This window comes from Mustela lutreola, chromosome 4 (assembly GCF_030435805.1).
Source record: "Mustela lutreola isolate mMusLut2 chromosome 4, mMusLut2.pri, whole genome shotgun sequence".
NCBI lineage: Eukaryota > Metazoa > Chordata > Mammalia > Carnivora > Mustelidae > Mustela > Mustela lutreola.
The window spans coordinates 196,440,938-196,457,773 of NC_081293.1; the positions used below are offsets into that span (position 1 = coordinate 196,440,938).

The following is a 16,836-nucleotide window of genomic DNA, read 5'->3' on the forward strand; positions in this document are numbered from 1 at the left end:
TAGAAACTAAACAATATGTTGTTATAATCATGTCATGTAATTGTATGTCTGTAACCAGGGCACAGGGGTGCAAGAGGCATCTCGCTCTGGGGGTCCCCAGCAGGCCAGGTTAGCCACTCACCGCAGACAAAATCCAAAAACAAAGAGATGAGCAGAAGTGAAAAGAGAAAGCAATTTATTTCAGTGAGGCCAACACCGGGAAGACAGCAAACTAATGGCTCAAAGACTGTCTCCAAAATGCTGGAAACACTTCTAAGTTTATAGAAAGCGAAAGTGGGACAAACGTTGGTGGGTACAAGCAAGTGGGATGGGAAAGGTCTGGTCGATCGGCGTGTTGAGGTCAGTCATGTGGGGTCTTGCTGGCTCAGGGTAGTCATTACTGGTCGAGGGAATAATTGTGGTTCCCATCACAGAATTCTTTGCCTGAGTTAAGACATGGGCTGGAAAGAACTGAATCGGTTAGAAAGGATAGACTGAAGTCAAAATGGTGACAGGTGAAGTCTTCTTTCATGTCTTTAAAAGAAGATGAGAGAAGAAAGGAAAGCAAGTGTATTTTTGTAGTTTGGTCTTCTTTCTTCCCTCCTTAAATTCACCCTCTGCTCTGCAGTAGGACTGATCCAACTAAAGTGCAAATTTGCCCACATTATTCACGGCTTAAAGCTCATTTCAGATTGAGGGAGCATACACTGCCTTCCACATCCAGCCCCCAAGTATGTCTCCAGTGACGTCTGCATAATTTCCTGTCTTACACGATCCCTGCACATGCCATTTGCGTGGCTGTCTGGCTTTGCTTATGCTATTTCTTATGGCCAGTGGACCTCTTTGCAACATCTTTCTCCCCATTCTGTCTTAGTTAGCTCGGCTTCCATAACAAAATACCACAGACCAGGTGATTTAAATAACATTTATTTTCTCACTGTTCTGGACAATGGGAGTTCAAGACCAAGATGCCAGCATGGCTGAGTTCTGGTCAGGACTCTCTTCCTGCCATACGGACAGCTGTCGTCTCACTATTTCCTCCCACGGCAGAGCGACAGCAAGCTCTCTGGTTTTCTCTTCTCACAAGGACACTAATCCCATCTCCATCCTCATGATCTCATCTAAACCTAATTACCTCCCAAAGGCCCCCCCCATCTAAATACCTTCACATAGGGGCTACATACAAATTTGGGGGTCCACAATTCCATCCATAGCGCTTCACCTCTCTAACGCCTACCCCTTAATTCATTTCAGGAGCCACTTCCTCAGGAGATGCTTGACTAACTATCCCGTATACTCCCACCACCACAGCGCTTGTGTCTTTATTTTAGTTATGTGTTTCTGGTCTGTTTCCCCAATAGACTATAAGCTCCTCGAAGGCAAAGTTTTGTTTCATTCCCCTTTGCATTCCCAAACCTTGCACAGTGCCTGGCATGTGGTAGGCAAGCAATGATGTTTTTTGAATGAATATTTAAGGAAAAAAAAAATAAAGCATCTCACTCCTATGTTAAATAAAATCTGAAACCTTCAAGGCTGACACTGGCCCTAAAAGTGCGAGGAAAACAGACGCAAGGACAGGCACTGTCATTGCCCAGGGAGGACGGTGGGCCCTCCGGGCCGGGTCTGGGAGAGCGTGGCGCGGGAGCTACCTGAGAACTGCGCTCCAGCCAGGTGGGAAGAGCAGCGAGCGAGCTGCTCGGCGTCCAATCAGGGCCTCGCGTTTCGGGAGCCAATAGCGGTTTGAGAGCCGCTTAACCAGGCCGGACTACGCTTCCCGTGATGCCCCGCCGCCTGCGCCCGGCGGCTGCCGTAAAGCGGTTCGCTCCGTACGGCGCTAGTCCCCGCCGCTCGCCTCTCTGGGCCCCGGGAGCTTTACCGCTCCCCCGACGTGGAAGATCCCTTGCCCGGCCGTGCGCGCTCTCCGTCCGGGGGCCCCGGTCCCCAAGGTGGTCGCGACGGCGGCATTCACAGGCCTGGACGCGGGGGGAGGGGGCGGACTGGAGGCAGTGGCGGGGTCAGCACCGGCCAGCGCAAGCGGGGCCCTGGAGCCCAGGGAGTCGGGGAAGGGAGGCCTGGAAGGGCCCTGGGGCCGCCCTCTCCCCTCCGGTAGATGCCTGACCTGGGCTCCCGCGAGACGGGCGGTGCGGGCGGAGTCCCCCGCAGATGAGCCAGCCCTGCAGGGAAGCACTCGCCCGCTCGCCCGCCGCCTCTTCCTCCGCACCCGGACGGCCTTTTCCCCACGGGTGCCGCACGGAGGACCGACCGCGCTGGCTCCGAGCCCCGAGCGGCCTCCTTGGCCCCCTCCCCCTCCCGCTGGCCGAGCTGCCCTCTGCCCAGGGCCCGCTCGGCTGATGCGGGGGTGGGTGACCCGCGCAGTGTAAAGGTGCTTCCTGTTTTCCCACTCCTCCGTCGGGACTTTGGAAGAGGCCCTGCGTGTTTTAAGGCTGGTTAAGACGTAGCGGAAGCCAAGGCGCAGGGATTAGCCCTGACTACATGGATCCCCCTAACCAGGAAATGCCCAAGAAGAAAAAGAGAAGGCATCTGGCATATTTCCGGCCCACTTAAAGTTGCTAGCCTACCTCCTCCTTGTAGCATCGCCCGGAAGCATCTTCCATAAACGTCCTTCAGGCTTGGGGCAGGAGGCTGTGAGTTGGAACAAAAGGTGGGAGAAAGTGCTTGACGGTAGAGTTAAGGGGGTTTGACAGGACTGCTAGAGCTCAGAGGCAGTGTCAAAAGACCCCTTGGTTGTAGGCATTTGACTGGGAGACAGTGGCAGCCTTTTGGGACTAAGATCTTTCTGGATGTCCTTTGCTGCCTCTTGCCAGTTCTTGAGGATTGCTTCTTTGGCAGGGAGGGAATTCCTTCCACATTATTTTCAAGTGTGTATTGAGTCTCTCTTTTAAAAAGAAAAAAAAAAAAAAGGTTGATAAATACGTTATCAGTGGTTTACCGTGAGGAAGGTGGCAGGATACAGGATGAACATGAAGTGACCACATTTCCCAAGGAGTTCTCCCCCAGATTTGACTTCAGGAACTAGGACAAGCCTGGAAGGATCGTCCCATAGACAAAAGAGAGAAAGGATAATAAGGTTATTTTCACGCTGTAGCTTCTCCTGAAAAGGCTGGGAAGGACTGAGTTAACAAAAGAAGTTGCTCTTTGCTTAAGCCTCTCTTCCAGACTCCCTCCCCTTACAAGCGGCAGTGATGCATTTAACAGTTGAAACAAAGTAAACAGTCTAAGACAAATAAAGCTCAATGGAAACTAAGTAAAGAAAGATCGAAGGTGAACTCTGTGCCAGCCTCGTGTTAAGCACTATAGGGGATATCAAAGAACTAAAGGAAATGGCTCTTACTCTCAGGTAATATCCCCTGATGAGTTCCAGTTAATCCTAGTTTGGGGAGCAAAATGTAATTTCAATTGGCATTGAAGATTGGAATTAGTAACTTGAGGTTGATGTCAAGCTGTTCCATTTAGTTGTAGGCTTTCTTAGCTTTTGTTACCACATTTTATTTTATTTTTTGTTTTTGAGAGAGAGCAAGCGGGAAAGGGGCAAAGGCAGAGGGAGAGAGAGAATCTTAAACAGGCTTCATGGGCAGAGCCTGATGCAGGGCTCAACCTCAGGACCCTGAGATCATGACCTGAGCTGAAATCAAGAGTCGGTCGCTTAATTGACTGAGCTACCCAGGCTCCCCTAGGCTTTCTTGGCTTTTAATGGGAGAAGAGAGAAATGCAAACATTTGGAAGGTAGGGAAGAGATTTGATGTCTGTTTAGCCCCAACTGCTAATTGAAAACACTGGGGACTGGAACTTTTCACTCTTGATTCTAATCTTGTTTGCAAGGTGTCTCAAAAAATGCTCACCCTTCCCAAGTGCATCAGTTTTCTAACCTGGGAAACTAGAAGGTTATCCAAAGATGAAATAAAGTGATTGAAAAACAAAGTGGCAGGTTAGATATCTTGCAAATGAGTGGCAACAACTAGGCTGGATGGAATGTCTTATTCTAAGACATTCTTATTCTAAGAATAATAAGACTTATTCTAAGTCCCCTTGTGAGGATGTATGTCCATGTTTGGCTCCAGCCTGGAAGACTGGGGCTCCACTGGAGGTAGTAGCTTGGTCTATTATTAGTATCTTCCTTTGTTGCTGTTTTGTGGTATTTATTAACTAAAAGCAGTCTTGACCTAGGACTGGGTGTGGAGTATATTGCTTGCCATTGGCAGAATAGTGGTTAGAAGTCCAAAGATTTGCTCCAATTACTCTATCCCATCATCCTGCTTTATTTTCTTGCCAACCCTTAGTACTATATAAAATTCTCACATTTATGTATTCACATTATGCTGACTTTACTGTTTGCTGTATGCCCAGCTAGGACAGTGGAGCTGCATCTGGCATTTCATAAGTTCTCGGTATTTTTGGAATGAATGACTCATAAAGTAGCATCATTCCGGGAGCCCTTCTGCTTACAGGGTGTGATGCTCTGAAGAACACCACAATCTGACACCTCCTGTACCCTCTGGGAGACATTTGATTTTGGGGCTGCCAAATGGGAGTATTTATTGTGTATATATTTACTACCTCAGCATTTCTGGTTCCTACTCCCTCTGTCTTTTCCATCGAAGTGCTCATTCGGATCTCATTTTTCTCTGGACCCAGTTCTATCATTGCACTGTGTCACTGATGCCTGTCACCTCCTGCTAGATTTTAATCTCCTTTAAAATAGTGGTTTTGTTTTCTATGTCTTAGGATCACTGTGCACCAAGCACATACAAAACAAACAATAAATGTATATTGAATGAAGTAATTAAGTGCCTGTGAAAAACTTACTGCATAATGTGTGTGTGTGTGTGTGTGTGTGTGTGTGTGTGTGTGTGTGTTGGGGGAGTGGGTGATGGTGAAGGAATTTTATAAAATAAGCCAATCAGCATAGGCTTCCTGAGTACCTCTAGCTCCATGAGGGATGCAAAGTCTTCCTTGCTCAGGGGAAGGAGAAATGCTAAGAGTAGGTGGTTAGGAAATTCCTCCCGAAAGAGACAGAATGTGAATAGGAACCTGATGGGCGGGTAGACTAAGTAGGTAGGAAGAAATAGGCAGAGTCGGGGAATCTAAAGGTTGGGTTTGTAGAGGGAAGAAAGGTGCAAGATATGTTCAGTGATTGCAGTTACACTAATCTGTCTGCAGTGGAGATTCCAGGTCTGGCTGAAGTTAGGAAGGTGAGTTAGGCTCAGATGGAGGGAACCTGGTGCTGGGCTGAGCCGGAATTCTGCCCTATAGACAGTGGGAACCACTAAAATAGAACAGTCAGGGACACTCTTTGCTTTATATGTAAGATAAGAAATTGCTCTTATTCAAGATTTGTGTTTCCTTTACATTGAGGTCACTTGGAATCAGAAGGCTCTTGCCACAATATTGGTTAAAAGAGAAATCCCGGAGTTAGGGCAGTCACTCTTGTTGGGAAGACACTTCTTTATTGTCTAAGCATTCAGTCCTAGCCGTACTCTTTGTCCTTGTGGAAGCTACCGCTAAAGTGATGGGTCCCTTGGCTTTCATGATAAGCCCACCTGTTACCTCAGGAAGAGAGGGGGAGGTGAGCAGGAATAGGGAGCCTGCTTGTCCTTGGTCACAAGTTTAACCTGTCCCAGTCGGAACAGCTTGCTTGCTAGTCCTGGGGTACAGTAATCATCCCAGGATCTGCCTTCAGCATAATTTCAAATGTTCTCTCCCCACCTTCCCCATGCTGGCTCTCCTTAGCGCATTTCGTATGTCTACCCCTTTCCTGTCCGACTGCCTTGTTTAGTGGAGCCCATCTTCCAGCAGAATTTTGGAAATATAATCATATTTTGCCTTGGAAGACTCTCTGAGAGCAAATAGTTATTTAAAACACATACATCTGGGGCACCTGGGTGGCTCAGTGGGTTAAGCCTCTGCCTTCAGCTCAGGTCATGATCTCAGGGTCTGGGATTGAGCCCTCCATCGGGCTCTCTGCTCTGCGGGGAGCCTGCTTCCCGCCCCCCTCTCTCTCTGCCTGCCTCTCTGCCTACTTGTGATCTCTCTCTGTCAAATAAATAAATAAAATCTTTTTTTAAAAAACCATATACATTTGGCAGGACAGTTCTATTCTTTTTTTTTTTTTTAAGATTTTAATTTATTTATTTGACAGAGATCACAAGTAAGCAGAGAGACAGGCAGAGAGAGGAGGAAGCAGTCTCCCTGCTGAGCACCCAGGACCGTGGGACCATGACCTGAGCCGAAGACAGAGCTCTAAACCACTGAGCCAGCCAGGCGCCCCAGGACCGTTCTATTCTTAAAAAATGTTATTATTGGGATGTAGTTGCCACACAATATTGTATTTGTGGCAGGTGTACAATGTAGTGATTGGAAAATTCTCTACATTATTCAGTGCTCATTGCAAATGTCACCATCTCCCACCACATAACATCATTAAATATTTTTGCCTGTATTCGCCATTCTGTATTGTTCATTCCCATGTCTTATTTGTTGTATTACTGGAAGTTTGTACTCTTAATCACTCTCACTTATTTCTCCCACCACCATCTCTCCATCCCTCTGGCAACCATCAGTTTGTTCTCTGTGTTTATGAGTCTGTTTCAGTTTTTTAATTTGTATTGTTTCTTAGATTCCACCTATAAGCTAAGTCATATTCTCTGTCTTTTTTCACTTAGCATAATACCCTCTGGGTCCATCCGTGTTGTCACAAATGACAAGGTCTCATTCTTTTTCATGCCTGAGAAATGTGTGTGTGTGTGTATGTGTGTGTGTGTGTGTGTGTATGTATAATTTTTTGTTTGCTTATGGTTTCCTTCACCACTTTAATTTTGGTATGGTCCCAATAGTTATTTTTGCTTTTAATTCCCTTTCCTGAGGAGATGTCTGTAAATATGTTGCTAAGGTTGATGCCCAATTACCAATGCTTCGTCTTGGGAGTTTTATATGATTTCAGTTCTCACATTGAGGTCTTTCATCCATTTTGAAGTTTTTTGTGTATGATGAAAGAAAGTGGCCCAATATCAATCTTTTGCGTGTAGTTTTCCAGTTTTCCCAGCACCATTTATTCAAAAGTCTGTCTTTTACCCCCTGCATATAATTGCCTTCTTTGTCGTAAGTTAATTGACCATATATGAGAAGATTCATTGCTGGGCTGTCTATCCTGTTCTATTGATCTATGTGTCTGTTTTTGTGCCAGTAGCATACTGTTTAGATTACTGTAGTTTTGTAGTATATCTTGAAATCTGGGATTGTGTTACCTCTAACTTTAGTCTTTTTTCTCAAGATTGCTTTGGCTATTCCAGGTCTTTGTGGTTCCATACAAATTTTAGCATTATTTGTTTTAGTTCTGTGAAAAGTGCTGTTGGTTTTTTCATATGGATTACACTGAATCTGTAGATTGCTTTGGGTAATATGGACATTTTAATGATATTCTTTCAATCCATGAGCATGGTATGTCTTTCCATTTGTGTGTGTGTGTGTTCTTTATTTCTTTCATCAATGTCATATAGTTTTCTATTCCTATATATTTTATTCTTTTTGTTTTGATTTTAAATGGAGTTTTTATAATTTCTCTTTCTGCTACTTTGTTAGTGTAGAGAAATGCAACAGATTTCTGTATATTAATTTTGTATCCTGCAACTTCACAGAAGTCATTTATTAGTTCTAATAGCTTTTTGGTGGAGTCTTTAGGGTTTTCTGTGTGTAGTGTCACATCATCTGCAAATATTGACAGCTTTATTTCTTCCTTGCCAATTTGGGTGCCTTTTATTTCTTTTCTTGTCTGATTGCTGCAGCTAGGACTTCCACTGCTACGGTGAAAAACAGTGGTGAATGTGGAGATCCTTGTCTTGTTTCTGATCTTACAGGAAAAGCTTTCAGTTTTTCATCACTGAGTGTGATGTCAACTGGCTTTTTCATATATGGCCTTTGTTATGTTGAGGTGTGTTTCCTTAAACCTACTTTGTTGAGAGTTTTTATCATGAATGTATGTTTATCCTGTCAAATGCTTTTAATACATCTATTCAGGGGATATGACTTTTATCCTTCCTTTTGTTAATGTGATGTATCACATTGATTGATTTGTGAATATTTAACCATCCTTGTATTTCTGGAGTAAATCCCACTTGATTGTGCTGAATGATGCTTTTAATGTATTGTTGAATTCGGTTTGCTAATACTGGGGATTTTTGCCTGTGTTGATCAGGGATATTGGCCTGTAGTTCTCTTTGTTTGTGGTGTCTTTGTTTGATTTTGATTATGCTGGTTTCACAGAATGAATTGAGAGGTTTTCCTCCCTTTTCTATTTTTTTTTTAGAATTTTGAGAAGAATAGATATTAACTCTTCTTTAGGTGATTGGTAGAATTCACCTGTGAAGCCATTCTGGTCCTAGATTTTTGTTTTTGGGGAGTTTTTTGATTACCAAACAAATTTCATTGCTAGTACTGAGTCTGTTCAGATTTTCTAGTTCTTCCTGATTCAGTTTTGGAAGATTGCATATTTCTAGGAATTTATCCATTTCTTCTAGGTTGTTCAATTGTTGACATTTATTTTTTCATAAAATGAATAAGTAAGAGAAAATATTCCCTTATAATCCTTTCTATTTCTGTGGTATCCATTGTTACTTCTCCTCTTTCACTTCTGATTTTATTTATTTGAGTCCTGTCTATTTTTTTTTTTTTTTTGAGTTTGGCTGAAGGTTTATCAGTTTTGTTTATTTTTTCAAAGAATCAACTCTTGGTTTCATTGATTCTTCCTTTTTTTTTTTTTTTTTTTTTTTGCCTCTTTCATTTATTTCCACTCTGGTCTTAATAATTTTGTTTCTTTGGGCCTTGTTTGTTCTTCTTTTTCTAATTCCTTTAGGTGTAACGTTAGATTGTTTGAGATTTTTCTTGTTTCTTTAGGTAGCCCTGTATTGCTATAAATTTCCTCCTTAGACTAATTTTGCTGTGTCCCCAAAATTTTGGATCATTGTGTTTCCAAACCACTTTTGTTTTTACTATTCATTCAGACATATTCATAGACAGAAGATGGGAAGGTTATACACCAAATGTCAATAGTAATTCTTTTTTTTTTTTAGTAAGGGGATTGTGGGTGATCTTAAAACATTTTTTCTGCTCACTGTCTAAGTTTTCTGCAGTGAACTTGTATTGACTTATAAGAAAAGTACTCCTTATTTTTGTAAGCATGCAACTCAACAGTGAGCGTTAGGAATTATCTGTATTGTTTTTCTCAAGAAGCTTCTATTGTTAAATTTAAAATAGATATTTCATGTGCTTGAAATCTCACTGTAAAGTTACAGGACAGTTTTAGAACAAATATGCTAGAGCTTGTCATAGATGGAAATGCATGTGTCCCTTTCACAGTTGTCACTCTGGAAGGACTTCTGTTTACCCCAAAATACTGTTTCCCAAGATGTTGTTTTGCTTTGGCAAAATTTATTTTTTGTTAGTAATTTTATGTATTACTCTAGGTGATAAATGTTCATGATATGAAATTAAAAGGATAAACAAGCAATGTGCTCTGACTATTTCCTTTTCTGGTTCTTTCTTTTATAATGGTTTGTTGCATGGCTGCAGTGGCTTACCTCTCTGAGGCTATGATAATAGTTTTATTTTTGTAAAGTTTTCTTCTCCAAGCCTCATGCTCATTTCCTCAGTTCCTACCAGCCTCCTACCCCTGCAACTGTCTGTTTTTGGTCTCTTTAGCCCTGTGAGATCCTTTCCTTGCATGTCGGGTAGTCCTGCTGTTAGCTAACACTAATAGTCGGAATCCCAAATTCTAACCAAAGCTCTGAGTGCACAGAAGGGGGCTTGTCAGTGCAGAGCTGTGCAGGGGAATCTGGACAGGCATCTGTTGAAGAATAGCATCCCCTCACTCCCTTCTCATTGTCTGAGCCTTACTTACTGCCTTTACTCCTAGACTGGAGGTTCTTGGTGCTGTAGATTCTGAGCCTTTTTTGTGTTTTCTGGTATAAATTGGGGGGTTTCTCAATTAGTGTTCTGCTGGGTGAGGATTTGATTTTCTTGGATCTGCTCAGTTATTACTTTTTCAGTTTCCAAAATTGTATTACTTTTGTCCCCTTATTTTCTTTCCCATCCTATTGGGGGTTTTGCTTTGGATTGTTTTGGTGGGAAGGGTGTCCGTTAAATTCACAAGGAGGATGTAAAATTCAGTGTAATTATTTGATCTGCCATCTTACTCTAGTACTTCCCGAAATATTTTCTGACCCCCATACTCTTTTTTGGCAGAATGGAACCACTTTACAAGCCCCATGGGATATAGTTATCCACTCCAACCCTTTCCCTGTCTTAATCACTGATTTTATTGACAGACAGCTCTGAATGGCTTTCAGCTCTTTCTAGGAATCAGATACATCCTCCTTACCAGGTTCAAGATTTTGCACAAGAATGTGCCATAAGTTGTTGCTGAGGCCCTGGCTGAGAACTGCTGGGTACTGGGGCGGGCAAAGAGCATGTAGGGAAAAGATAATGGAACTCTGGAGTTGGCTCTCTTAATGACTCCTGTTTCAGTGTGTAGCCCTTCCTAGAAGAGAGTCTCATTCCTGCTGTGATTTGGACCCAGGAGGTGAGAGTAGTGGGGTGTAGCTCTTACATGGAGATGGACAATGCCCCTCTCCCGATCTGATAGGTTTCCAGAGTACAGGTGCCCTCAGGTGGTCATGAACTCAGGTGTGAAAGGCAAATTTAAGCAGGAAGTTGGTGCTTAGTTGGTGTCATTTTCCCCTCCAGGCTCCTGTGACATTTGATGACATCACTGTATACTTGCTTCAGGAGTAGTGGATGCTGCTGAGTCAGCAACAGAAGGATATCTGTGGTTCGGAAAAGCTGGTGGCTCCACTAGGTATGGGCTTCTGTTTGCTTCCCTACCACCTGAGTCTAGATCAGCATTCCAGACTGTATCCAACTATGATACACTTGAGAATTTTCTGGACTCCTACCATTTTTTTCAGATCTGTTTACATTATTCATCTGCTCAGTCCCATATGTAACTTAACTGCGTGCGGAGTCATGTCCTACCCTTTCTCTTCTCCCCTTCGATTGGGCAAGAGAAGTGGGGGAAGTCATGCCTGTCCAGGCTGGACCTCAGCATATCACAGTGTGCAGATGGGAAGCCCCACCTGTGGTCCGTGCAGCCACAGGGTGGATTTTGTGTCAGGCACCCATAGGGCCCTGGAGGTCGTGAGTGGTGGTCAAAAGAGCATCATCTGGCCTGTGGGAATGTGCTCTCAGTCCCAGCCTCCACCACGTGACACTGGTGTGCCTTCCACCAAACCCTTTCACTTTTCTTTTCTTTTTTTTTTTTTAAGATTTTATTTATTTATTTAGAGAGAGCCCAGAAGGAGAGGGAGAGAGAGAACCTCCAGCCGACTCTGTGCTGAACACAGAATCTGATGCTAGGCTTGATCCCACAACCCCGAGATCATGAGCTGAGCCGAAACAGAGTCAGATGCTTAACCAACTGAACCATCTGGGCTCCCCAAACCCTCTCACGTTATAAGCCTTGGTTTCCTTCAGAGAACTGTCATAGAGGCTCACTGAGATGAAAACAACTTCAAACTTGGTGCCCATATAGAGATTTTTCATCTTTTCTGTATTCTGAATGTCGTTTCTCTGTGGATAGACTTTCGGTACCATGGACAGAGGCGATCGTTGTTCAGCCTGTGGGTACAACATATGTACTGTCTTAATTCACCTCGATGGCCACCTGCCGTTCCTGTCCAAGGCTAGTGGGAGCAACAGTCTCAGCTCTCTGTGGGTCGAGGGATTGCAACTGGCTTGGGTCTTCTCCCATGCCTGCCAACACCAGTTTGGAAACTTCTGATTCTTTTAAACCAGAAGTTGCAGAGTAGCAGCTCATGGGCCTTTTTTGGCTTTTATCACTTTGTTGGTTTCTTTACAATATTTAAAAATTTGGGGGGGGGATGGGGCACCTGGGCGGCTCAGTCGGTTAAGTGTCTGCCTTTGTCTCAGGTCATGATCCCAGGGTCCTGGGACAGAGCCCTGCATCAGGCTCTCTGCTCAGCGGGGAGCCTGCTTTTCCCTGTGCCTCTACTTCTCTTTCTCTGTCTCTCATGAATAAATAAATAAAATCTTAAAAAATTTTTTTTAAGTCTATTTAAGTAATCTCTACACCTAACGTGGGACTTGAACTCACAACCCCTAGATCAAAAGCCACACTCTCTACCAACTAAGCCAGCCAGGAGCCTGGTCTCTATAATATTTAATAAGTTGTCAATATTTCACCAGTGGGAGCTTTCACATGGAATTATGATTTCTGGTTTTTCTTGAAAAGTGGGACAGTCTGGCAGTGCTGACACTGTGTTGCCCATGGTGGCCTCCCCCTGGTGAGGGAGCAGCAGCCGCCCCCTAACACAGGTCACCGCAGCCTCCTCATCTGGCCTGTTTCATCAGCTATGTTATCAATCTGACCCCTCTCAGCATTTCGGTTTATGAGCCTCAGTGAAAATCAGTATGAAATCAGTAGTTTTCATACCTTTTCATCCTCAAAAGGGGCACAGGTCCTTGCTTGTGCTCTCCATTGCATTCAGACCCCCATGCTTTTAGGGCCCTCATGGGTATTCGAGTTTCTGTCTGAGTTTCCAAACCACTATGCTAAGGCATTGAGATTCCCATCCATGTCCCTGACCAATTATCTCAAGTGTGGAGAGGATGTCCCAGGTGGACCTTTCCTTCATATTGAGATGACGTGGATCCAAGACTTCATAAGGGGCTTCTCTGTTCCCAACTCAGAACCAACTGTTGCCAACCCAGAGCTGTTCTATAAGTTTGAGCAAAGGCCAGAGCCATGGCCAGGCAGTGTAAGGGACCAGAGGAGTGTCCCGAGCCAGCACCCAGGTGAGTGTGGATCCGCATGGGAGGAGGGCTGCTAGCTGGGGAGGAGCAGAAAGATGGGCACCAGGACCCCTGTCTTGGCTCACACTTGGCTTCTCCCTGTTCTCTGCCAACTTATACATGAATGCTGTCCTTCCCCAGCAATGCTGCCCCCTTATTGGAAATATGCATACCACCCCCAATATCATTCTCCGAATTTTCCATCTCACTTCATTTTATTCCTCCTGAGAGTATATGTTGATTTATAACTCTCTATGCTAGTTCCACGAAGGCATGACTTTGTCGTGTTGACCCCTGTAGTCCCAGTGCTGAGACCAATGCCTGTCACAGAGCAGTTACACAATAAATAACCACTGGATGAATGAACAGATGTCTGCCAAGTTTTAGGGATTTACCTTGGCTTTTCTCTGAGAAGCCTGTCCTCTTGATGGACAGGCCAGATGACATCTGGTCACTGGATGGGATAGTTGGGTGCAGCAGCCCCCACTACAGGAGAGAAGGGAGGCCAACAAGCTCTTAGAGGAGCTGGCTCACAGGCACCTGCTCTCCCCTGGGATCTGTCTCAGGGGATCACAGGGAGCCCAGGACTTCAGAGACACTAACTGACTTTGTTTTCCAAGGCATGGCTTTATAAAAAAACATTTTATTTATTTATTTGACAAAGAGGGTGGAGAAGGAGAGCACAAGCAGGGGGAATAGCAGGCAGAGGGAGAGGGAGAAGTAGGCTTTCTGCCAAGCAGGGAGCCTTATGTGGGGCTCCCTCCCAGGATCCAGGGTTCATGACCTGAGCCGAAGGCAGATGCTTAACTGACTGTGCCACGCAGGTGTCCCCAATGCTTGGCTCTTAATTTTGACTCTGCTTTCTCTTTATTAGCCACTTTGTGCTCCTGGGTTGGCTACAATTGTATAGATTGGTCTGTTGGCCTGGACTGAAAAGCCTTGAGTCCTTGGCCACTGGGCATCTGCACTTGATGCATAAGAAGTTGCTGCATAAGAAATGGCTGTGGAGGGGTTTAAAGCTGCCTAAGCTGTGTTTCATATAAGGAGTGAATAAAGAAACTTCTAGTTTAGCTTGAAAGAAAAATCTTAGTGAGTTCATGAATGTTGTTTCCTCTTTGGAAGGGCTGTGGTGTGAGAGAGGACTTGAGTCTCTCTAGGGGACTGAGGTAGCGACCCTGAGTGGAAGTAACTCAGAAGTGGATCACAGGGGCGCCTGGGTGGCTCAGTGGGTTAAAGCCTCTGCCTTCAGCTCAGGTCATGATCCCAGCGTCCTGGGATCGAGCTCCGCATCGGGCTCTCTGTTCAGCAGGGAGCCTGCTTCCCCCCACCTCTCTCTGCCTGCTTCTCTGCCTACTTGTGATCTCTATCTGATAAATAAATAAAATCTTTAAAAAAAAAAAAAGTAGATCACAGCTTAAGGCAAACTTGGGACCAAGCGCATCTACCCAGGAGGTAGGTCATCCCCTTACCCAAAAGACACAGGCCAAGTGCAAATGCCTGTCTGGTAGGGTTCCTAGAGAAGGGCATTCCTGCTGAGGACAGAATTCCAGGATTTGGCTTTAATTATCTTCTTTAGCCAACATTTTATTAAATTCAGTGTTCCTATCCATAAATAAGTTGGAACTCCTGAAGACGGTGCCACTGTCTTAGGTTGCTGAGATGAAACTACAGGGATCTCTTTCTGGCCAGGTTATCTGCCCTTTAAACTTCAAACGGGGGGAGATGCTTAAAGCTCATTTGATTGTCTTCTGTGTCAGGTCCAGTGGGCCTGGGGAGCCGGGGGTCTGAGAGAAGAGAATTCCAAGTAGAGCCTGGGCCACTCTTGCGTGATTTCCAGCTCTTGTATTGCTACACCGAGAGGCCTGTGAGGTACAGTGACCCTAACTATAGGATTTCCGAGCAAATTCCATTGGTCTCTTTTCTCTAAAGGGAAAAACAAGATGGGCCGCATGGAAGAAAGGGACTCACGAAGTCCAGCAGGAGAAGCCAGACGGGACCTGCCCCCACAGAAGAAAGCCTGCCTTTCCCACTTCATCACTGAGCATGGCACCACTGAGGTAGACTGTGCAGAAAGAAGCAAAAAACCCTTGAAACCCCACTCTATCCAGAAGTCTTGGTTTACGCAGTTCCCATGGTTGGTCATGAATGAGGAGCAGACGGCTCTCTTTTGCTCTGCTTGCCGAGAATATCCATCTGTCAGGGACAAACGGTCAAGATTGATAGAAGGTTATACAGGACCATTCAAGGTGGAGACTCTCAAATACCACGCCAAGAGCAAAGTTCACCTGTTCTGTGTCAATGCCTTTGCAGCACGGGACCCCATCTGCGCAGTCCGTTTCCAGAGTGTCCGAGAGGAATGTGGAGATGTCCTGGCCAGCCCAGAGCACCTCTTCACGGCAAAGTACCCCATACTGTACTCCCCGGGGGCTCTGGAAGCCTCTGATAACATGGCCCAGCTCCTGCCAGCACAGGGGCTGAACTGGAGGACCCCGGGGGGAATGGAGCAGTTCCTACACTGTATCTAGACTGCATTCCCGAGTTGAGGCAAAAAGAAATTGCTGATGATGCCCACAGCTCCTCAAAGGTCAACATTTTGCACGATGACACTGCTGAACCCTGTGGCCAGGTAATGTGTTTGTAACGATTGCTGTGTCTCAAGGGGGAAAGATTCCATGCTAGCAGCAACAGGTATCACAAGACAATGACGGAAAATTAATAGTCATATCTGCTGTGAACATTATAACATTCCATACACTAACATACTTAGGAGGCACTAGGTGTGGTTTTGGGTGCTTAACTAGTGTTATCTCATTTATTTAAAGGTTTTCTTGTTTATTTTAGAGAGTGAGAGAGTACGCATGGGGGGAGAAGCAGAGGGAGAAGGAGAGAGAGAATCTCAAGCAGACTCCACACTGAGCGTGGAGGCCGATGCGGGGCTGGATCTCACCAGTCTGAGATCAGGACCTGAGCCGAAACCTGCACTTAACAACCGAGCCACCCAGGTGCTCCATGTTATCTCATTTATTTAAGACCACAGCCCTATTATTTTCATCTCCTTTTGCAGATAACAAAACATAATTAGTGGGACAAAACATTCCAGCTTCTGATAAAAAGGAAACCTCTAAGTTCAAGATAATAATCTTTATCCAGAATCCCAAACAGTCACAGAACTCAGTAAATAATACACGGGCACAAAACCCCAGAGCTCTTAAATAATTTCTAAAATGTTTTCGACTTTAACTTAAGAATCACGCAGCGCTGTTAAACACTGCAGTTCCCTCACACAAGCTGTTTTATGTGATGATTCCGATGCTGCTCTGAGGCCCATGGAGCAAGTCCGATTGAACTGGGCTTGTCGGGAGGTCACAGAGCATCCAAGGGACGGATGTGGCCAGAGCCCGAGGGCTCAGGGGCGCCTGAGCCTGGGCGTGGCCACAGACGGCACCGCCCCCACCCTGCGCATGCGCACAGCTGACCGGAAGCTCTAGCGCTCACCTCGCGGGTACCTCATTCTTTGCAAAGTTGGCTGTGAGGAACCTCTGTGAACTGCAGTTTTGTGTAACGAAACTTCACCGTTTCTGAACTATTTCATGCAAGCGGGATTTTACTAGAAACCATTCTGAGTGCCTCTCCGGTATCCCCGTGAGAAAAGCCTAGCTGTTCGTACATCATAAGGGCCCAGCTCAGGTTAGGAAGCTTGGATTTTTCCGGAATCTAGAAAAGTGAAGAAGCTCATTTCTCTTCCCGTTCATGTTCCTTCTACTTTTCAGTGTTAGAACCTGCTGAGTAGGTCTGACCGTTTGTGATTTGAACTCCTTGAGGAACAAGGCGTGCGTCCGCCGGTCACCGAATATAAGCGCCTTCCGTCCTTCGGCATTTCTTCTTCTTCCGCCCTCTCCCAGCGGGGGGTCGCGGCCGGGGCTAGAGGCGCAGGGTCACCGCGGTGGTCACGGCGGGGTGCGGGGCTGCGGTTTTCAG

General features: G+C 45.3%; 1 protein-coding gene across 1 annotated transcript; it reads left to right on the top strand.

The window, feature by feature from the left end:
- Nucleotides 1-1,813: 1,813 nt before the first annotated feature.
- LOC131829921 (zinc finger protein 862-like) lies at nucleotides 1,814-16,078 on the top strand. Its single transcript, XM_059172203.1, has 4 exons — nucleotides 1,814-2,641; nucleotides 10,735-10,846; nucleotides 12,757-12,861; nucleotides 14,788-16,078. Exons 2-4 carry the CDS (start codon nucleotides 10,786-10,788, stop codon nucleotides 15,381-15,383), a joined length of 762 nt encoding a protein of 253 aa, XP_059028186.1. The 5' UTR covers nucleotides 1,814-2,641; nucleotides 10,735-10,785; the 3' UTR covers nucleotides 15,384-16,078.
- Nucleotides 16,079-16,836: the final 758 nt, after the last annotated feature.